This window comes from Primulina eburnea, chromosome 2 (assembly GCF_022965805.1).
Source record: "Primulina eburnea isolate SZY01 chromosome 2, ASM2296580v1, whole genome shotgun sequence".
NCBI classification, from domain to species: Eukaryota; Viridiplantae; Streptophyta; class Magnoliopsida; order Lamiales; family Gesneriaceae; genus Primulina; species Primulina eburnea.
In genome coordinates this window covers 41955205-41979192 of record NC_133102.1, presented here as the reverse complement: position 1 = coordinate 41979192, position 23988 = coordinate 41955205, and the positions used below count along the sequence as shown (strand labels likewise).

Here is a 23988-nt window from a genome sequence, read left to right as displayed (position 1 = left end):
TATATAAACAAAACGTTTTACAAACATTTGTTCTAAAGCTTGTATCAACACTTTCAAACAGCTTGAAGATGTTGTATGTAGATCTTGTAAGATAGAGGGAAAATCCGATGTTATTGTTCCAAAGGTGTATCCAATTATTGTATTTGTTCTTTTTTATGGGTTTACTAAAAAAATTATGGATCTGTAAGAATGAATACCTATTTTTATCCCAGATATAGTTGGGAACCTAGCTTTCACAGGATGACACGTGGCTTGACAAGTCTTTTGTATCATTTTTTGACAGTGGTAATGGGAGCTACTTTTCCTGCTACAAAACTTGGTATAGAAAAAAATAAAACTACTCCATAAATATTGTATTATATGACATTATATATGGTAGGAAATACAAGACACATGTCGAATTTGTGAGACAAGTATCTTATTTGAGTCATCTATGAAAAAATATTACTTTTTATGTTAAGAGTATTACTTTTTATTGTGAATATCGATATGATTGACCCGTCTCACAGATAAAGATTCATGAGACCGTCTCACAAGAGACCTAATCCTATAGCTTTTGCTACACGGAAGAAAAATAAAATTCTCCTTTCTCACGTGTGCATGGAGTGAAAAACAAAATAAGGTCTATCTATCTATTTGGTTGGATGTTAAATTGATGAAAAAATTTATGTTTTTTGGTTTGGTAAGTTACACACGCTTTTCGATTTTGGCGGACATATCATAATTTTAATGCACTAATTTGATTGTTTCCACCTGAATGTCAATGTGGTGAGGGAAAATAATGTTTGTGACGTCAAAATTTGCTGACATTACGTCGAATATTTTTGACATATCCGATGTCGTGTCAATTTTGAACAAAATTACAAGTGACAAACATATCATGAGTTACAAGGATTAAAAATGTAATTATCCAGAAATTAATTAATAAGGTGACAGGCATACTAGGAAAAAAAATATATTGTGAGATGACAGGGACCAACATGAATTAATGAGACTGATGGTTGACGTTTGCCCACTGTCTTCCTTTATCCCATACCATACTAATAAAACCCCCTCTACTCTTTCACTAAAACATACCCTTTGCCAGCTTCTCATCTTCCCCAAAAAAATACCTCTTTTGTCTACCATTTTCCACCTGTACGTGGTGGGCTCTAAATGTTCGATTTCTTGTCTTTGTGATTATATTCCATGTTTACGAATCTTTATATATATATATTTATGACATAAAAACTTGACTAAATGAGCAAGCTCCAAGTATATATTATAATTTCTTGAAAAAAAAGAAGCCCGTATAACAAAATCAAAATTTTGAGGAGCTCGTTTTGGTCATCCCATTGATAAATGACTATTGTTGTAGACCAAAAGTTAGTGGATCAGTCATAAAAGTGTCCGGTATATATGGTACTGAAATGCCCAAGACTCGAGAGTCACGTGCAGAACGCACCCTTCCCCATTGTTAATTGATTATGCTGCGTGCATCAACCCCATTAATCCAACGATGCCATGTTTTAGTTAATGAATCCCCTGATTTATTGGCTTTGAATGTACAATCCCAAGTTATACAGTCCCGAAAATAGAAAGGCCATCATGCCACTGACACACAGCATTTGTTGGGAATATGCAAAAGAAACAGATGTTGGGACAAAAAAAAAGTTTTCATTCACTAAAAATTATGATGTGATCCCCTTTGTGTACAAAACTCAATGCCATTGCAAGTATTGACAGAGCCAAAGGTGCTTACACTACCAGTTTAGCCTCCCTTTGTGTTAGTATCCGTGGAAAAGAATGAATTTGATTTGATAGAATTTTCCTTAAATGTGCCTTCATGATAACAGATGAACTGTGTCTGTGGTACTCTTTGCTGTGTCCTCTTCTCTCCATTATATTCATATTTCTCTATGTTGTCAAATGATATATATTTCTTTGTCATGTTCTCTTCGAATAAGTTTATATTCCTAACATCTTGACAGACAGTAGTTAACTCTTGATCTTGTTATGACCATGACACCGGTGGAGGTTGTCAAACATAAAATACTTGATTTCGAGTTCGATTCTTTGCTGATAAGTTACAGTTTTTCGGGACTGACGGTAAAACTATATGATTTTAAATCTCCCTTTTCTTTCTTTTCTCGAAAGATGTTAACCGTAACTTGCATGGTATAGTGGCCTAGAATCATTAGTTTGGAGCAATATATGCTGTGTGTCCATCATAGCTACTGAAATTAATTAATCAGCTCTAGCTAGGAGCGTGTAGTACTGTTATAATTCATTGCATGCTTGCATCATATATTGCAGAAATGGTTATTAATTGCTTTACAAAATGTGTTCGAGAATTACTGTCAGCTCCATTCTTAATTTGTTCATTACATTTATGGAACAACGTAGCCAAATAATTATACTCATTGCAAAGTATATGTAATATCAAGATATATATTTAGGATTAATTGGCTAGCTCCGATCCCAAGGGCTCGTTCGACATAAGATCCCCAAGTCCTGGATGAGAAATTAATTTGAAAATTTCTTATATAATTTTTCCAAAATACAAGTTTGATCCCTTGAGATACATTTATACGTCCTATCTCGCCTTTCTCTCATCTTGATCCGGACAGTTCATTAATTAGTAACTAAGCCGCTTGTCCTGTTATTTCTGATTTAATTAACTTGGAATTAAAGAGTTTCTCCAAAATGCATTGGCGCAATGTATACAAGAGAAGTCTAGAGGGATGGTCAGACCATTTTACAAGTGACGTGCATTTGAACTAACAATAATTTATAAGGCGTTCGAGCTTATTATAGAATGTAAATGAAATTTATATGGACGGATTAAGTTACAGCGGATCTAGGTAATTAGCAAGAACCAACTTGATGTCTAAATAAGAGAAGTAATTTAATTTCTGCAGTAGACAATAGAAATGCTACAAGTTAAACGATAAACGAAATTAACACTGATAATTCTGATAGTTAAAGTGATGTAATATGATCATGCAACGTGACATCTCTGATCTACATCTGCATTAGTTCTTGAAGAAATCAATCTATACTTCATCTTCTTGTAATTAAATTCACACGTGCAGAAAATAAACATTATATTTACTCTTGGTAAATATTTAAGAATACCCAAGTCTAAGCTCCAAATCCAACTCCTCCTTTGAATCTTTGAGCAAACCCATGTTCAAGTCCAACTTGACAAACTCTTTCGCCTTCCAAACTCTACAATCCTTTCTTCTCGCAAAATCAAGAATGCCCCCAATATTGTTATTATTCTCACCGTGATCTTGCCCGTGACAATTCAAGAGCTCGTGCTTATGCTCGACACCGTGTGGAAGTGGAACCTTAAGGTCTTTGCTTAAAGAAGCTGAAGCTGGTGAGCTATAGTAAGGTGAAAACTTAGATGCAGCAGGTGATAGTAACCATGACGAAGAAGAAGAAGAAAAACTAGGGTTTGAATTAGGGTTAGGGTTTGAGTTCAGATTATCCCGGGAATTAGGTGAGAGCCTCATTCTTGCCCTATCTCTTCTGTGGACATTCATGTGCCCTCCAAGAGCCTGAGCGGACTTGAACTCTTTCTTGCAGAAGCTGCAGCTGTAGTTTCTTTGAGGCCAAGAGAACCCGTACGCACGATCTTTTTCGAAGCTCAAGTTCGTGTTTTCCCAAGAATCCCTTAACCTCTGCTCACAAGTACCCCACTTGAAGTTATCCATTGATTTCACAGAAAAATGCTCCGTTCAAGATGAACCCTTTAGTTTTCTTGAAAAGTGGGAGAGAAAGTTAAAACATTCAGGCTATGTTTCGGTTCAGAAACTTATGAAAAGCTAGATGTACTGTACGTGGAGAAGCAAAAAAGTAGCTTTATAGTGGGGGAGATTGCCGGCCCGGGTTACATTACATATTACTGGATGATTAAAAAAAACAAAAAATAGCAGCTAATTTTAAATTTTTACATAGAATTCCGTATACTTGTCATGGGGCCGTGCGTGTAATAAATTTGAATAAATCCGGCGTGGCATGCACAGGCACTAGATCGAGTCTAGAGTTGGTTGTTTCTGAAACTAGGGTTTGCTTAAAGAATAACTACAGAAGCTTTGGGTTGTTGCTTTATTGCCAAATGAAGGAGAAATTAATCTAGTGCACTCTGACATTATCATATGCTTTTAAGCAGACTTTGAGGCATCACAGAATTATTAGCTTCTGATCTTTTTTCTGCCTCACTTTCTTATCAACAAAGTACTCCCTCTACTCCAAACATATATATCAATTAATCTAATTTTTTGCATTATATATATCTTTTCTATATTATATTAAAATTGTGCAGCACCATATTAAACGTTTGAATCATGATATAATTTTGGACTAAAGTTTTTAATTTTCCCATCCAAGAGAAATATTGATCCTTGCATATATATGTACGTCCGTCTACATGATCATTTGTTGATGTTTCCGAATCGTCGTATTGGAATTATTGATGTATTTCTATTAGTTTATCGAAACAATGATATCTTTATTTTGATGATATTAAAAGTATTATTATTTTGCTTCCTTATCTATCTTATATATATATGTAGATGCGGCATGAAAGTAAGCCACTGGGATATAGTATTTGAGTCCATTGCAACGATATTAATTAAATTATAATTGGATAGATTTATAGCCAAGTCGAGTCGATCCCTTCACCTTAGCTTATAGCCAATATTTAGAAATCTCTTTGGAATTTCGGTCTCACATGGTCCACTAACTTAATTCATTTTGAGTTATAATTCATTAATTTGTCAAAACTTTGGTCTTGGTGCACTAACTTGAAATTTTTGTTAATTTTGATCAAATTGTTGACACGATATCCAAAACGTCCACATTTTTCAGCTTCATCATCATCAATTTTCAGTGTCAGTTCATCATTTTTCGATGTCAGTCAATATTCAGCGAAACAAGGATAAAAACCTAAAAAAATCAAAATTACTTAACTGAAACCGAAATTTAAATATTTAGTGAACCAAAATCTAAAATTTGACAAGTCAGTGGACAAAAAAGTTGTTTTCACTAAAAAAAAGTCATTAACTAATTAAATTAGTTTGCTCATTATTAGCATGTAGACTTTAAACTACACGATAAGCTATTTCTAAAATCAAGTACTTAATTGAAAAGTGTACAGATAGTAATTAAGTGCGTATTAATTGATATGTAGGTGGGCATGTGATTGCCTTGCCATTTGTAATAGGACTTACAGTGAATTTCTCCTAAGGGATCGATAACCATGAGGAATAGAAAACACTTCAAAATTTTATATATCTTTATCTTCATGTTATCATCGATTTAATATTTTTTAACTATCAAGAAATCATTTTGATGATATAAAATTTTTAAACGATCATATTGATTAATGGAGTCATGACTTTTAAGCTCGCATAATTTATTGTAGAAAATTAATGAGCTTTTTATGTTTCAGAATAGTCTAATCCGTTTAGAAATGAATTTGCAAAAAGTACTTGTTTTCCTAGCAAGCACCATGGGAAATCATGATTTTTCCATGTGAACACGTTCAAACCATTCGATAAAAAGCATATTATAGGCAATATTTGGAGATCACATTGATGTTTTTTACTTGTTTATATACGTATACATGATTTTGATACAGCGACGATCGTAGAATTTTTTTTATCAAAAAGAATTTATTTATCACTTGATCTACGCATTTGAATAAACATTTTTATTGTGTTTGCTTTTTGTTGTTTTTTTCTCAATCTTCTATATAAAATTCTCTCACTGCTATACAAAAGATGCTAAGTAAAGTTTCTGCACAAGCAACTTAAGTTTTTCCAAATAGAGGACAAAAACTCAATCCAACTTAAAAAATCTTCTTCTGTGCCATTAGGCACTTGGTTGTTCTATCATGAGGTTTCGCATCTCTGTGATCTTTGATTTTAGTCGAACTACATCTAAACTGTTGACTAGCGACTTGTTGCGACCTGCCCAGAATGCCAAATCCACACGCCCTTAAGGATATTGTCCGAATAGTAGCATAAAATTGTCTGGTAGAACACATACCGATGATTGTAGAAAGAGATGAGCACAAGAGCTAGCGTCTCCATGAAAAATTAATAAAATTTAATTATTATCACCAATAACGCTATCTCATGTTACAAACAATAGAACCAACAACCCCTGAAAACGTGGTGAACAAAAACAAAGCTATATACCCAATTGTAACGAGTAAGAAAAAAATATTTCCATTCATCCATTGAAGTTCCTTATCTGTACATTTTTTTCTAATTGCATTAGCTGTGAGTCTTAAAACTTCAAGATTTGTAGTATGACTCGGGACTATCTTCGTCTTTGGCCGACCCCCCTCACTCATCAGCAACTTCGCGAATTGTTATCATTTGCGACGGACCTTTCCTTCAATTAGTCATCTGAAAGATCAATAGCAGAAAAATATGCATGGGCCGGCAAAAATAACATAATGAAATTTATTTTGATGCATATCTTCAAAATCTCAACTGACGTTTGATCTATCACAACCAAGTACTTAACTGAGTAAATATCAGCAGAATCTGCAAACCAAGCCAACATAAGCTATCTACATGTCGAGTTACTTCCGCAAAGCATAAATCCAGAGTCCAAGCACATTGTTTCATGCAATAACCATACATCTTAAGACTGTACGAATTATTGCAGGAGTAAGGAAATGCTTACATTGAAATTTGTGGACGTACAACCTCAAGGGACAGAGAAACAGTCCACTTTCCGCAACTCTTCTAGATGAAGGACTATTTCCTGAATTTAGTAATCGATCCTTTTAAATCCAAAGCAAGTTAGATCTCAGTGTGTCTCAACTCTCTATAGTAGCAGATGTTATCTCCACTATACTTGTTGAGAATGTCAGTGTCTTGTTCATTTCACCGACAAATCCGTTGCCCCACATCAAATCAGGAGACTTGAAATGGGCAGGAGGTACATTTGATGTACCGTTCTGAGAAAGACTCATAATCGATTCAAGCACCACTCTCTGCACAAAGGAATCACTCCTTTCATCCTCTTTGTTTGACAATATCTCCCTATTTAAATCATCAAAATTCTCTACTTCGATTTTTCCCTTTTCAGGACACAAGCCATTTGGCATGTCATCAACTCTTCTACAACAATAAACTTTACACAAGTTTTTCAAAGATTCCGAGATGTAAAGCTTTTCATCCTCGTAGTTAACTCTGGCAGATATTGAATTTGTAAGAGTACATGGACTGTATTCAACATGGGATACATCATGATTTGGAGCTTCTAAAATTTCTCGGTGTGGATCATCTGCTGATGATTCATAAAGAAAGGCATTTACTCCCAGTTCTAACTCAGTCTTCAAGGCTTGCAATTCATCTTCCTTCTCAGCCAGGATATCGTTGGTTCTTTCCAATTCCTCACTCACATACTCTGCTTGCTCCTCCAATACTCTTAAATATTGCAAGGCTTCCATACGAAATGCAGCCTTCTGCTCCTGCAATCTTGTGATCATGGCCATTGCCTGATTCGCAGCAATAGCAGCAGCATTTCTTTCTTCTTCCAACTCCCTGAATAAAATATCCACGCATCTTCGATATTTTTCCACCTCTCTTTTTAGCTGATCAACAGTACTTTCACCTTCAGCGCCATAGAAACTAATTTCATCCAAGGATTCATAACTAGAACCCACAAGTGATGATGAAAATGGAAGCCAGTGAAATATACACTCATCGTTTTCTCTAGATTCATTGTGTTGATAGTGAGTGTTATGTCCATTATTGTTAAATGATGCCCCGGCAACAGAGATTGGTTCCAGAGAATTCACATCGTCTCTGATTTTTACAGTGTCCTGGAGAAAAATTGGCTGGACCACACTCTGACCTGAAATGGACTCATTCTTTATGCTGTGAGACAGAGTTAAAGGCTCGCTCAGATCTGTATCATTTGAATATGAAGAACAAACTTTATCAAAAGAACCTCCAGCAGCAGCTTCTGTATGCTTGGTAGCAACTGTGTTTTCATTTTCACTGGTTTCAAAAACATCAATTGCTGCCAAACAATTTCACAAGTTAAATATTTTAAGAGATCAACTAAGATACTTGAAAGGGTAATGTTTATAAACTTGCGGACTCACGTTTCTACACAGAGACAAATAACATTCACACTAACACAATTTATGAGGTAGGAGGAGGATTAATTGCTTACATTTTTGTGGGATTGGTACAATGTTGTCCAATGAAGGAACATCATACAATGAAAGGAGCTCGGATACGAAAGGAAGGGCCGGCGTGTGAGGTAGAGAAGTATTGCATTTGGAAGTCTCTGCAACTCCAACATCATGTTTAAGATCATAATTTAAGATCGTCATATCTGCTCTCAAACATGAACATGGCCCCAGATAGGACTCTGCCCAATCAACATTCCCCAGACCACATTCCTTGAAGGCATCCAATGAGGAAGAAATGACATTCATAGAATCATTAGAATCAACCAGGTTAGGCTGATCAAGAACCGAAGTCTTCACTTCAAAACCTTTATGACTCCATTTATCTAATGCCACATTATTAACAGGTGTTTCAGGTCGACTTCTGTTGAAACAAGAATCATCTTCATTCTCACTACCAAATTTTTGGCAATAACAAAGATTTCTACTATCATCATCCTCATAGTGATCCACCAATTCAGAATCCGAGGATCTTTTCGACTTGGCATAGCCAACACGAGGAGACAAATGATCAAAACTATCAATAGCACATCCTTCACACATCCCGCGACTATCAGCGAGATTACAATGCACAGAACAAGATACTAAAGAAGAAATCTCCTCTCTGTGATTTTTACATAAAAGGTTCCAGTAACCTCCGGGCTTGGCTTTTCCAAGAACACGATCAAGCCTTGAGCACAGCAGACAAGGTGAATTTAGCTCACAATATCGAGCAAATTTTTCAGCCAAACAAGTTAACAATGCAATCATGAACAACAATAATATTAAGAACCATTCACAAGCTGCAGATGACAAGGAGTTAAAGAATCCAGGCGATTTTCCCTTTCTAGTATATATAATCTCAGCAGCCATGGTGACCATATACTCGAGAAACAACACAAAATTCCCCCGAAATCAAATTCAATACCCCTTTTTGAAGTTGCAAAAGCTAAACAAGACACAGACGAAAAGAAGCCAACTCACTAGATTATACAATAATGATCAGTCAAAAAAAGAGTATCCCACTTCGCATCATTCCACATTCGCTGTTTCTAAATGAGTAATACCCAAATTCTCGAAACAAAGAAGAATTCCAACTAAAAACCCACAAGAACCCTAAATCCAATAGAATTTATCCAACGCGATAACCCATTTTTCAGACAGCTCACTCATCAACTGAACAAACAAGAATCGACAGCAATGCACATCGCTAGAAACGATTCCAACTACGCAAGACGGGAGATTTGGCTCAACAAAGAATTCGGAAATGAAAAATTTACGATGAAAAAGGCAAATTGAGAAACGAGAAGAGCCGAAAGAAGATTGAGATTATTAATAAAAACACCAAAAAGTTGCTGTCACTGTGATATTTTCGTTGGGGAAATTGAGAGTATAAACTCTTGAATGAAATTACAGTTCAGTCCTTATGGTGAAATTGAAATCGTGATTGAAAAAGATTTTTTTACCGTTTTATAAATTAATATAGAATCTTGCTCAAAAAAATAAATTAATATAGAATCCGAAATTTCATCTCATATCGAAGATTTTTATGTTAATAATTTAATGTAAAATCCGAAATTTCATCTCATATTTAAGATTTTGATATTAAATGGATATTTATTGGCTAATCGATACTAAAAATTCAATTAAATTAGGCTGCCCTAGGATTATTGATTTGATTTGAATAAAAGATTTAACTTTATAATTGTTTAATTTGATATTGAGTCTATTTGAAATTAACTTCAATTTTATTTATTTAAGTTATTCAATATTCATCTATCCAAGGACAACATATTATAACATGAGATATACATCATTTATATAATAAAATAATGATTATTTATAGGTCGTATTTTGTGAGAGGTATCTCTTATTTGGGTTATCTATGAAAAATATTATTTTTATGTTAAGAGTATTACTTTTTATTGTGAATATCAGTAGGATTGACCCGTTTCACAGATAAAGATTCAAGAGACCTACTCATATATAATTTAGTAAGATGGCAAAAAGACATCGTTCTAATACATGTCTTAACTTTTACCAAGGGGACAATGTTTTTATCATCATTTGAAAAGGATAAACGTGGTGGGAGTAGTTATAAAAAGTAGAGGTAAAATATATAGAAAATTATAGCAAAATCACACACACACACACACACACATATATATATATATATGTATATATATATATATATCACAAAAATCTTGTGAAATGATTTCATAGATAAATTCTGTGAGATGTATTTTTTATTTGAGTCATCCATGAAAAAATTATTACTTTTTATTGTAGACATGAGCATGACTGACATTTTCACGAATAAAGATCGGTGAGACCGTCGCACAAGATATCGACTATATATGTGTGTGTGTGTGTGTGTGTTTTATATGTTGCACACTCATCGTGCACACCTATGTAAGCATCAATTAGTTGACACTCACCTATTATATTTACAATTTTGATATGTTTCATTACATCAAATAGATCAGTGTTATATCATCGATGCTCACATAAATATACATGATGGATTATGACATAATTATTATTTTGAAACTTACACACACACAAATACAAAGAAATCATTTTTTTAATGAAATCGATCATATAAATGTTGGTATTTAATAAATTCCAGATTTTTTTATGGTATTCTCATGTATAATTTATTTTATTTTTTGAAAAAAAAAAGCATGAAAATGACATTAAAAAAAATCGTTGAAAAAAATTTATTTGCGTATTTTAGATCTGAAGTTTTACGCATCAGTTGCTATGTATGGGATTAAGCCAAAGCCTGAAATCGTTGTCCAATAAATGAACACACGATGGATCCAATTTTAGATGGTTGGTCAAATTATCTGTCAATTGAATATTTAACATAATTGTTTCTTTTATTGAATAATTTTTTATGATTCTAATAATTCTAGCTTCTGGGATTCCAAAATTTAAATTATATAACATAGTTTATTTATTTTTTATTTTACTTTTTTAACCATAACTTATATCATTCAATACTATCAAAATTACTAGGTTCGTCATTGGTTATTTAGGGATGGCAAAAGAACGAGTTTGGAGCAGTTTTGGCAAAATCTGATATCCGAACCGTCCCTTGAGCACCTAGAAAATAAAAAAGTGTAAAAAGTAATGAATAATTAAATTTTGAGTAGGTCTCTTGTGAGACGGTCTCACGAATCTTTATCTGTGAGATGGGTCAAACCTAACGATATTCATAATAAAAGGTAATACTCTTAGCATAAAAAATAATACATTTTCATGGATGACCCAAATAAGAGATGTGTCTCATAAAATACGATCCATGAGACCGTCTCACACAAGTTTTTACCTTAAATTTTTCCCCAACTTTATATTACTGGTTAAATTTGGGATTCGTCCTGAATCCGTTTGAGACCCGTTCAATAGGGTCTAAACCCGTCTCATCGGAGCGGGTTTAATACGAGATCGAATTTAAATCTGGTTCATTGTCATCTCAATAATTACCTATTCCATGTGAATACAAACTTTTATATATACATAGAAAATAGGTTAGATGTATTTATCGCTCCTTTATATCAAAAGTTAATACCAATGAAAGATGCCCATGTGCATGATCGACCTTATGAGATTTAATATCAATACATTAATATAAAATTTATTTATTTTTTTATTTGTGGGACTACCTATATATTAAATAGAAATTTATTTATTTCCTTTTTTGTGGGACTACCCTTATTTAAATGATACTATGTATCAAAAGTGGTTGGAAGGGGAAAAAAGGCTTAAATCATGGTAAATGTACCATTTCACATGCTCATTTCCATCATGCAGAATTCTTAATATTCTAGTAGAAATATTTGAAATAAGAGTATGTATCTTGTCAGATGTTCTCGTGAATCTTTATCTGTGAGATGTATCAGCTCTATCGATATTCACAGTAAAAAGTAATACTCTTAGCATAAAAAGTAATATTTTTTCATGGATGACCCAAATAAGAGACCATTCTCACAAAGTAGAACCCGTGAAACCGTATCACACAAGTTTTTGTCTTGAAAATAAATATATTAAACCTATATGAAATATAAGAAGAATTTATAAATGAACTTAACAGCCAAACATTGCTTCGTTTAAATCAATAGATCTCAGTGGATTTGATTTCGAATTCAAATTCGTCAAAGGTTTGTCCAAAAATGAGAATAAGAAATCCTTCCGTTGAATTTTTTTTTTTATAAAAAAAAAAAAGAATCAAATTCAAAATCTACACTTTAAAGAATTTTATCGGGTCCATCTATTTTAAATTTTTTTGCCCAATATCTCTTCCCAAGTCCAAATACATTCATTCAAACGTCGCGTTATCGATATATACATGAAAATATATGTGCTCGTAGAGTATGTACTGTTTACCCAAAATTTGTGTATATATATGAAAAAGTGTAAATACACTAAGTCGATTTAAAAAAGTAAAAAATATATATATAATTTCTAAGAACAAAACGATTATGAATTTCTAATTTGATCGTTTATCAAAGTATCCTGAGCTAATCATCAAAAATAAAGGGTTCAAAGAAGAATTTTGTGGAAATAATTTTAGCTCGTGAAATTTTCAGTTATTTGCATATTTTTTTGAGATGCGAATTTTGAAGTTGGGCCAATTTTAATCGTAGTCAAGCCTGTTTGTGTAAGCCCGTTATTTTGGGCCATTTACACGTAGTCGTAATACCAATGGATTCTCATACCTAAACCCATTATAACACAGCAATGAGCTAAATTTGTTTAATATTATGTTACATTTTAACTTTGTTTATTTAAAATGAATTTCAAAAATGTCGAAAATAAATGATTTGAATATTGAAAAGTAATAGTTGAATATTTGAATGTTGAAAATAAGAGTTGTAAAGTTAGAAATTTGTGTGTGATGATGTAGATAATGATGTATTTTATTTTTTGGATTATGTGTAATGAAACTCTATAAATAGATCTCTCATTTGTGAAGAAAATCACAATTGAGTAGAGAGAAAAATATTATAAAGTGTGTAGTTTGGTAAATTTTGAGAGTTTGAGATTTTTAATTTTTACCATAAATTTTTACTTTTTCACAACACGTTATCAGCACGAAGCTCTAAAAGTCCTACATACTTTTCCAAGCTCCAAACAGAAGAAAAAGTTAACAAAAGTAATTATATTTATTTTACTGTTATTTATTTATTGTGTATTTATTTAATATACAGTATAATGTTATTATTAGAAATAATAAAAATAAATTTTTCATAAACTTGTTATAAATCCTGGGAGGATGTTAAGACGACATCCCACACTCCCAGTAAGGGATACGACAAGTATAAAAGCCTATAAGGTTTTTAAACAAAATAAATTATGACACTCATTATAATATTATGATATGATATATATAATTATTTAAACATGTCTAATATTATATACATCATATTATTACCATAAAATTATACAAATACATACATTTATTTTTTTGTACACCAACGGTCATAAATGGTAAAAAACGGCTAGTTTTTGCCCTATAAATATGATCTCATAAACACATTCAATCACTACAACTTTCTCTTCTTCTCTAAAAATTATTCTTCATCAAATTTTTCGAAGAAAAAAGAAGATGTCTTTCTCAAAGTTATTTTTAATTATTTTGGTTATCATACTCACGAGTCTTGTATTTATCGGAGAATATCCTCCTCGTGCGTTTTCTTTATTTTTACAAATGCTTGTACTTGTTGTTTATCCGTTACTTTGTATTGCAATATTTATTAACTAATAAAATACATCGTAATTTTTTTTAGTACCACCATGTCAAATTTAACAAAGCTCGAATTTGTTGCGCTCGACATCATGGGAAAGAATTATATGCCATGGACTCTCGATATAGAAATGCATCTTGAGTCATTGGGTCTAAGCGAGACTATTAAAGAAAATGGCATATGTACATCACAAGAAAAGGCAAGAGCCATGATATTTTTACGTCGACATCTCGACGAGGGATTAAAATGTGAATATCTGACTGAAAAAAATCTCATGGCTTTGTGGAAAGGATTGAAAGAAAGATTTGAACATATAAGGGAAGTTATACTTCCGACCGCCCGTGATGAATGGAATATGTTAAGATTCCAAGATTTTAAGAAAGTCAGTGATTATAATTCAGCGATGTATCGAATAATCTCGCAGCTAAAATTTTGTGGACATGAGGTCACAGAATCTGAGATGCTTGAAAAAACATTTTCTACGTTTCATGCATCAAATATTACTCTACAACAACAATATAGAGTACGTGGATTTGCGAGATATTCTGAGCTCATCGCCTGTCTTCTTGTGGCGGAAAAAAACAACGAGCTATTAATGAGAAATCATCAGTCCCGACCCACTGGATCAACAGCATTTCCAGAAGTAAATGCTGTAAGTAAAAATGAATTTAAACCTCGGAACCAAAATCAAATTCAAAGACAAGATTTTGGTCGAGGTCGTGGACATGGACGTGGACGTGGACGTGGACGTGGAATTGGTCATGGTCGTGGACGCGGCCGTGGTTTTGAAAATAATAGAGATAGTTATTTTTATAACTCATCTCAAAAGAGCGTCCCAAACCATCCACAGAAAAGGCATCATGAGAATACAAGTGTTAATGAAAATCACTCAAAAAGATATGAAAGTTCTTGTTACAGATGTGGTACTCCAGGACATTGGTCCAAAGTTTGTCGAGCCCCTGAGCACCTTTGTAAACTTTATAAAGAATCATTAAAGGGGAAAGAAAAGGAGACCAACTTCACTGAACGCAGTGACCGTTTGATTGATTCAACTCATTTTGATGCTGGTGATTTTATGAATGATTTCTCTGGAAATGATCAACATGTTGGTGGGATAGAAACGAACAATTTTGATGCTACAGATTTTCTCAATGATTTCTGTGAAAATGAACAATATAATGGTAGAATATATATGTACAATAATTTATTTTTCATGTATTCATAGAATAATGTTTTATTGTATAATTATGATATGTGTTATATTTAAATATATATTGCCAGTAATTTATTTCATTGCATATTTTTTTGAAGTTCAAATATAGAAAATGCTATGAGCAAAACTGAAGTTTGCATACCCGATAGTGGTACAACGCACACTATCCTCCGAGATAAAAGATATTTCTTGGAACTAAAACCAACAAAAAAACGGTGAATACAATATCAGGTCCTGTAGACTTGATTAAAAGATGTGGTAAAGCACAATTTTTGTTACCTAATGGTACAAAATTTTTGATCAATGATGCTTTATATTCACCACAATCGAAAAGAAATTTGTTGAGTTTTAATGATATATATTCCCATGGGTATGATACTCAAACAATGAATGAAGGGAATGAGAAATATATGTGCCTTATCACATATAAATCAGGAAAGAAATATGTGATTGAAAAACTACCAATGCTCCCTACTGGATTGCATTATACACATATAAGTCCCATTGAATCAAACATGGTAGTTGATAATTCTTCGATATTAACCAATTGGCATGATCGATTGGGACATCCTGGTTCAACAATTATGCGAAGAATTATAGAAAATACACATGGTCATCCACTGAAAGACCAGAAGATCTTTCAGAATAATAAGTTTCAATGTAAAGCATGTTCTCTTGGAAAACTTATTATAAGACCATCACCAGTCAAAATCCAAACTGAATCACCAATATTTCTTGAACGTATTCAGGGTGATATTTTTGGACCAATCCATCCACCATGTGGACCATTCAGATACTTTGTGGTATTGATTGATGCCTCCAGCAGATGGTCACATGTATGTTTATTGTCAACTCGAAATGTTGTATTTGCAAGATACTTGCTCAAATAATAAAATTGATGAATCAATTTCCCGATTATACAATCAAGAAAATTAGACTTGATAATGCTGGTGAATTTACTTCCCAGACTTTCAATGATTATTGTATGTCTATGAGAATCATTGTTGAGCATCCTGTTGCTCATGTACATACACAGAATGGATTGGCTGAATCATTGATTAAACGTTTGCAAATGATTGCTAGACCAATGATTATGAAAACAAAGCTCCCTATTTCTATATGGGGACATGCAATTTTACATGATGCTTCATTAATTCGCATCAGACCAAGTGCATATCATAAATACTCCCCATTACAGCTTGCATTTGGTAAAGAACCAGACATTTCTCATCTGAGAATTTTTGGATGTATGGTGTATGTGTCTATTGCACCACCACAACGAAAGAAAATGGGACCTCAAAGAAAGGTTGGAATTTATATCGGTTATGATAGTCCATCAATCATTCGATATCTTGAACCTCAGACAGGAGATGTGTTCACATCACGTTTTGCTGATTGTCATTTTAATGAGGAAATCTTCCCAATCCCTGCTCGAATTGAAATTCCAAAGAAACAAATGGAAGATACTCATGATGTCATTAAACGCCTGAAGCGTGGAAGGCCAGTCGGTTCCAAGGATAAAAATCCTCGAAAAAGAAAATTCATAGAGAAACACGATGATCACAAAATAAAGAATGATGTTTCTGAAGAAACACATGATGATCACAAAATAGAGAATGGTGTTCCTGAAGAAACACATGATGATGCAAATGTTCTGTCAGAACCACAAACTGACGAGAATCATGAAATCTCTATCAATTACATTAATACTGGAAAAATATGGAACCGAAAAGATATAGATGAAATTGATGATATATTTTCTTATAATGTGGCAATCGACATCATAAATGATAACGAAGATCATGAACCAAAATCTTTTGGTGAATGTAAAAATCGGCAGGATTGGATAAAATGGAAAGATGTCATCCAGGTTGAACTAGATTCGCTAAATAAACGTAATGTTTTTGGACCTATAGTCCTTACACCTGAAGGTGTAAAACCTGTTGGATACAAATGGGTTTTTATTCGAAAGCGAAATGAGAAGAATAAAATAGTAAGATATAAAGCTCGACTTGTTGCACAAGGTTTTTCTCAAAGGCCTGGAATTGATTATGAAGAAACGTATTCTCCTGTGATGGATGCAATTACGTTTCGGTATTTGATTAGCTTGGCGGTATCTGAAAATTTAGAAATGCGTCTTATGGATGTTGTTACAGCTTACTTATATGGATCACTTGATAGTAATATATATATGAAAATCCCTGAAGGATTTAAGATGCCTGAAGCACAAAGTTCAAAACCCAGGGAATGTTATTCTGTGAAATTACAAAGATCATTATATGGGTTAAAGCAATCAGGTCGAATGTGGTATAATCGACTAAGTGATCACTTGATGAAAAAGGGATATGTAAATAATTCAATATGCCCTTGTGTTTTCATTAAGAAAACAACATCCGGATGCGTAATTATTGCTGTATATGTTGATGATTTAAACATCGTTGGAACGAATATGGAAATTCAAGAAGTTGTGTCATACTTGAAGGAAGAATTTGAAATGAAGGATATTAGAAAAACCAAGTATTGTCTGGGTTTACAAATTGAACAAAAAGAATGTGGAATTTTTGTTCACCAGACAAATTATACAGAAAAGATCCTTAAACGTTTTAATATGGATAAAGCAAATCCTTTAAGTACTCCAATGGTTGTTAGATCATTAAACATAGAAAATGATCCATTCCGTCCATGTGAAGATGATGAAGATATTCTTGGTCCAGAAGTACCATATCTAAGTGCTATCGGTGCCCTTATGTACCTTACAAATTGTACAAGGCCTGATATATCTTTTGCCGTGAATATGTTGGTAAGATTTAGCACATATCCAACAAAGAGACACTGGAACGGAATTAAACATATATTCCGTTATCTACGAGGAACGACAGACTTGGGACTTTTGTATTCAAAAGATGCTAATCCAAGTATAATTGGTTATGCTGATGCTGGATACTTATCTGATCCACACAAGGCACGTTCCCAAACTGGATATGTATTTACTCGTGGAGACACTGCAATATCTTGGCGTTCACAGAAACAAACGCTCGTAACAACTTCATCAAATCATGCCGAGATTATTGCACTACATGAAGCAAGTCGTGAATGTGTATGGTTAAAATCAATGACCCAACATATCCAAATTTCATGCGGATTATCATTCGATGAGAAGCCTGTGATACTATATGAAGATAATGCTGCATGTGTTGCTCAAATGAAAGAAGGATACATAAAAAGCGACAGAACTAAACATATTCCTCCTAAGTTCTTCGCATTCACCAAGGAGCTTGAGAAGAATAAATGTATTGATGTTCGTCACATTCAATCAAGTGAAAACTCATCAGATCTCTTCACAAAGGCACTTCCTACGTCAATATTCAGAAAGCACATATATAATATTGGGATGCGCAATCTACGAAATTTGTGAAGAATTGTTCATGTCAACATCAGGGGGAGTTTACGTGACTGCACTCTTTTTCCCTTACTATGGTTTTTATCCCAATGGGTTTTTCCAAGTAAGGTTTTTAACGAGGCAGTACAAAACACGTAATGAAGACATCATCGTATCATGATCATCATCACAAAGGGGAGTGTTGAAAATAAATGATTTGAATATTGAAAAGTAATAGTTGAATATTTGAATGTTGAAAATAAGAGTTGTAAAGTTAGAAATTTGTGTGTGATGATGTAGGTAATGATGTATTTTATTTTTTGGATTATGTGTAATGAAACTCTATAAATAGATCTCTCATTTGTGAAGAAAATCACAATTGAGTAGAGAGAAAAATATTATAAAGTGTGTAGTTTGGTAAATTTTGAGAGTTTGAGATTTTTACTTTTTACCATAAATTTTTACTTTTTCACAACAAAAAGTTTGTATTGTTTAATTAACATTATTGTTTATATTTGTAATTGGATTATTTTATAATATTTTTTTAAGTGAATTTGAAAACTTTTCATTGTTGATAGGCTCCTAATAGTTAGTATTTTTTATTTTCATATTTCTCATTATTCCAACATTCGATATGTTTAATTGATACATTTTTGTGTACTTTTATTGTAGGAGGAACTTTTACGGTCTTGGAGTAAATTTGAGTTAAAAAAGTGATGTTTATCACATTTGAAGTTTCCAAGATACAGTTTGGAAGAGAATGGACAAACGAGAAGAGATCCTGGAACAAGGCGTGGCAACGCCTTGTGATTATGTTTCAGCTGCCAAAAATTGAAGGATGGGAAAAATCTGATTTTGTGAAGATTATGCAAGATTTGAAAGAATTAATTATGGTGTCTGAATTAGTAGAAATTCTAGGAGAGAAACTCTAGATAAGATCTCATTTATTATTTTATATTTTAAGATTTAGGGTTAATTAGAGATTAGTGGGCTTTTTAGCAAAAAGATTAGACCCAAATCACACAACTAACGTGAAGGAGGGGAGGCAGCAGATTTCATAAAATTCACAATCCTCCCACCATTTTTTTTCCATCCTTACGTAAGAAGAAAAAGAAGCACACAAGAGAGAATTCTCCAACCTCTTCTCCAACAACTCTCGTGAAGTGAAGAAAAAAGGGGCGCAAGGCTAAGTTTCATTTCTATTCATGTGATATTTTTACTATTTCAATTTATCATTGTGAGGCTTTTGTGATTTAATTTAATATTCGTGTTTTATTCAAGTATTTGTTGATTTATATTTAAATCTATGAAAGTTGTATCTCGGTTAATCTGACAATTTAATTCGATATATAATTTTCTACTGCTATCCATGAATTCAGTGATCCGTAATTGTCATGAACGGTTGGAACATGAGTAGCGCTAGATTAGGTGTGTTGTGCTATCATAATATATTTAATCTAAATAAATCAACGAAACTCGATCTATCAATTGCAGTTATCTCGATTGTTAGATTTTAGGATTAACTGTTTTCACAAAACGAAAATGCTATTTTTAATTAATATGGAACGCTATCGTGCCCAGTTAATTATTAATAAGTTTTGACTGGATGTTGGGTTTGGTCAATTAAATTAGGAAAACGCAAGAATTTTAGCGGCTATCACTATAATTCTAAGGTTAATTGCTTGTATCTGCATGAATAAATATATGTTAGCCGATGAACAGTGATACAATTGAATAGTAGAAATCCCTTGAATCGAGTTTGGTAATATTAATTTATATTTAATTAGTTATTCATCTTGATTTGTTATTTTTTCTTGCATGTTAAATTAATTCTAGTATTTTATTTAATTCATATCCAAAATCCCCTCCTTTATTTGCATTTTACTCGAAAGGAATTATCCTCTGTTCCCTGTGGATTCGACCCTGCTCACCATTACACAGGTTTTATTTAAAGAGTAGGAATTTAAGTTTGGTGGCACAACGACATCATACCAATTGTCATCACTAATTGAGACTAAGGATTAAAAGTAATAATAGGAGACGAAAATTTAAGGAAGGCATAATCTTGAAAACTTAAAAATGGTCATTCAAGTGCGAGGATGAACTTTTTTCACACAAGCAAGGAACTCAAAATCTGTTGATGCTTTAAAAATGCCAAGAACCCAAGTTTTGCACTAAAACTCAACCCGAGTGTTCCTTCGTCTCGCCCTTGAGCGAGCTATATGCGCAGGAACAATTTAAGTCAAACGACCAGAGATCTTTTAGTTAGACACAGCGGCTTGAAAGAATCTTGGCTAAAGCCTTGATGAAGATTTTATGCATTGGCCGAATGTGATGGCAACCTCAGATGGTTATGTTCGCCTTCATACGTAACTATGAGCATAGAAGGATCATCCAAGCATCTTTCGACATGTTTTCTTGCAGGACATCCTCTCATACTACTGCATTTATAGTAACCCCTGCGCGATTTCATGACCAAGAAACTCATTCAATCGTGTGTTCTTGATTAATTGTATAAACAGAAGGATGAGGATACAAGGGTGAGATTTTAATCAACACACACTAAAACATCAAACAATAAAGATACGCACATGGCATGCATGTGAATATGGTATTTATTCAGATACTACCCTATTACACGTTTAACTCATTCGGATAAGCAGATTGTCACAGCACTGTTCGAGTGAGAATCAGCTCCTATAATCAGCCGAGGGATTTACAATTAGGCATTTCTTATCCCATCAAATGTAATTACCAGTGTATGTATGCAAGTTTAGTTACCAAGTAATTCTAACAAACTAATTTTCTATACAACCACGAAAATCTAATAACAATAAGACCAATATATCCTTCCAGATTCAATATGGTTGCCCTTCAATATCAATGCATCAATTTTTAATACCGTATCATAACTCGAGCCGATATCAATCTCTGTCATTTAACTACTAATTAATGGTCAGTGAGAAAATTGCAAATTAATTTTCGTGGGCAAGAATTATTTAAGTTTAAACTGACTAATGCTATGGCTTTGTTTAGGTTATTCCTCAGTCTGAGAACCACAAATGATATCCCAGCAGATTTCCACAACACAAAAAATGAGTTCTACACCAACATGGAGTCCATCGAATGCAGAGCGGTAAAATTAAATGCAGAAACATGCATTCTATTCAATATCGCAAAATGAGTAAAGGAATCAAAATTACCTAGGGTAAGGAGAACCTTTGATTGGTTTCTGTCCATATTTTCTCCAAGAATACTCGTCAGGGGGGATATCAGCTACCTTGTTGCTTATGGCGGGTACTTTGATCGATCTTTTTACCCGGTGTTTCCTGTTTACGTGTGAAAGATTGAAACGAAAACAGAACAATCATGAATGATAAATCATATGATAAGCAACAACAAACAAGTTTAAACCAACCACCTCTTCTTAGAGCAATGACATCTGCCACTGCCTCCACATTTCACACTTCCATTCCCTCCAATTCCTGTGCACCTTCTCTTGTGATGATACAAGCTTTGATCCATAGTCTGAGCCGGAGCCGCCCCCGTCAGATGAAAACCACTCATATCCAAATCGGCAACACTCCCATCTACACTCAATGAGGAAATGAAAGACCTAGCAGATGACATGGTAGGGGTGCAAGTAGAGCTATCAAAATTCAAACTAATGCCACTGTCGCTACGCCTATATATTATATCAGCTTGCTGCATCAACTGCTGCTGCTGCTGCTGTTGCTGGAGAAAATAATAACTCTGTACTGGTGATTTCTGGGCAAGCTGCAGATTATTCTTGCCTTGTGAGTTCAATTCTAAGCAAGGGTTCCCAAATGTGATGGACCGGTTACAGTACAAACCGGTTTCTTGATGTGAATTGGTCTCAACTGGATTGATTTGAACGAAACTCTGGGGCTTATCGGTTGTTCTACATATTGGACTTTCCAATAAGATATTATGGGGATAAGGAGTGTGATTTTTTTTGGATTTCCTAACTCTAGCGTGACCAGTACTAGAATTTAGAAGTGAAACGACTTTGTTGAATTTTAAGACAGCCTCCCCCGTTTGTTCTACAAAAATCCTATACTGATTCTGATCTCGGGGCGGCTGAGTTAAGAGATTAATCACTTTATAGCAACTTTCAACAGCTGCACTGTTTGATTTTACAACCTCATCCATTTTCACTCCCTTTATACAAATATATATTAAGCAAAAAAAGCAACCAAGCCCTAAAATCCCAAATTCAATAAATCTTCAGCCATCCACAAGAGGCAAAAACTTAACAAATACGTAAAACCTCCATATTTGGCAACCTACAAACACATAAATAGCCATCACAAGCTCAAAATAGATTCATTCCAGGAGCAGAACAACATGACATAAACTGAGGCATATGGAAAATCTGCCAACGAACAAAAATAACCCAGATAAAATGAGCTCCAAACAGGATCAGACAACAAAAAAATGCTGAAACAGACTGAAATTCGGACCTTGAGATTGACTGTTGGCGGAAAATGTTGTCAACCCAAAACTCTTTCAACCCCCATACGGATTTAGCAAAAGTAGGCTGCAATGTTTTGATTTGTCAATGAACTGACAAAACCCAAGAACCCAAGAGAAGTAGTATGCATTTATACCCCTCTTTTATATCATTGCAATGATATACAAATTGATTCTATAGAGAGACAAAGCAAAACATCTTTTAGAGAGAGAGAGAGAGAGTATATTGGATAGTTGGAGATGGGCAGGTGGCTTGAGAGACGTAGCGTAATTTTTTTGTTTGCAAACTAACCTGCGCACATGAAACAAAATCTAACGAGGTTGTATTAAATTTTTTTATAAATTATTATTTTATTTTTTCTTCGAATAATTGAGATCGACATAACTTATCTGACACCGAACTCTCAAATTTAGAACAAAATTTTCTAGACCAATTTTTTCAATTTCCTCCTTTTAACTCCAAAAAAAAGAAAAAAAATCAATTCATTGCTCAGAAATCAGAATTTATCAAACTCCAGCGCATTTTAGCAACAAGATTCACCACGGGACCCGATTCACGGAATTCGAGAGAGAATCTTGTTCTGCATTCACCAGTAAAATATTACCACGTGTAAAATATTACCACGTGTAAAATATTGGCGTATCGGTGCCAAATACACTAGCGGGGGCAAAGTTTATAGCTTTAATATTTGATAAAAATTTGTATGAGATGATTGAATAGATCGTATTTTATGAGATGTATTTTTTATTTGAGTTATCCATGAAAAAAAATTATTTTTTATACTAAGAATATTATTTTTTATTGTGAATATCGATAGAGTTGATCCGTATCACAGATAAAGATTCATAAGATCGTCTCACAAAAAACTTTAATATATATATATATATATATATATATATATATATATATATATATATATATATATATATATCACTTTCCGACATCATGCTATACAAAACAAAT

General features: G+C 33.4%; 3 protein-coding genes across 8 annotated transcripts; all 3 read right to left on the bottom strand.

Moving 5' to 3' along the window:
- Positions 1 to 2913: 2913 nt before the first annotated feature.
- LOC140824725 (transcriptional regulator SUPERMAN-like) lies at positions 2914 to 3796 on the bottom strand. Its single transcript, XM_073186269.1, has one exon. It carries the CDS (start codon positions 3699 to 3701, stop codon positions 3108 to 3110), a length of 594 nt encoding a protein of 197 aa, XP_073042370.1. The 5' UTR covers positions 3702 to 3796; the 3' UTR covers positions 2914 to 3107.
- Positions 3797 to 6216: 2420 nt separating this feature from the next.
- On the bottom strand, positions 6217 to 9543 carry LOC140823288 (probable myosin-binding protein 5). 5 transcript variants are annotated; one of them, XR_012116179.1, is made up of 4 exons: positions 8191 to 9543; positions 6688 to 8034; positions 6497 to 6545; positions 6217 to 6404 (listed from the first exon to the last, which is right to left on the bottom strand). XR_012116179.1 is itself a non-coding variant. In XM_073184554.1 (2 exons), exons 1-2 carry the CDS (start codon positions 9068 to 9070, stop codon positions 6824 to 6826), a joined length of 2091 nt encoding a protein of 696 aa, XP_073040655.1. In that variant the 5' UTR covers positions 9071 to 9543; the 3' UTR covers positions 6217 to 6823. The 5 variants fall into 5 exon arrangements, 1 of the variants encoding a protein (XP_073040655.1); XR_012116176.1 differs by having other exon boundaries at positions 6497 to 8034; XR_012116177.1 differs by having other exon boundaries at positions 6217 to 6545.
- Positions 9544 to 20551: 11008 nt separating this feature from the next.
- Positions 20552 to 23297, bottom strand: LOC140823287 (probable WRKY transcription factor 21). Of its 2 annotated transcripts, none has more exons than XM_073184552.1 (4): positions 23015 to 23297; positions 21952 to 22926; positions 21734 to 21859; positions 20552 to 20989 (listed from the first exon to the last, which is right to left on the bottom strand). In XM_073184552.1, the coding sequence occupies exons 2-4, from the start codon at positions 22701 to 22703 to the stop codon at positions 20845 to 20847; spliced, it is 1023 nt and encodes a 340-aa protein (XP_073040653.1). In that variant the 5' UTR covers positions 22704 to 22926; positions 23015 to 23297; the 3' UTR covers positions 20552 to 20844. The 2 variants fall into 2 exon arrangements, with proteins under 2 accessions (XP_073040653.1, XP_073040654.1); XM_073184553.1 differs by having other exon boundaries at positions 21952 to 22837; positions 23015 to 23296.
- Positions 23298 to 23988: the final 691 nt, after the last annotated feature.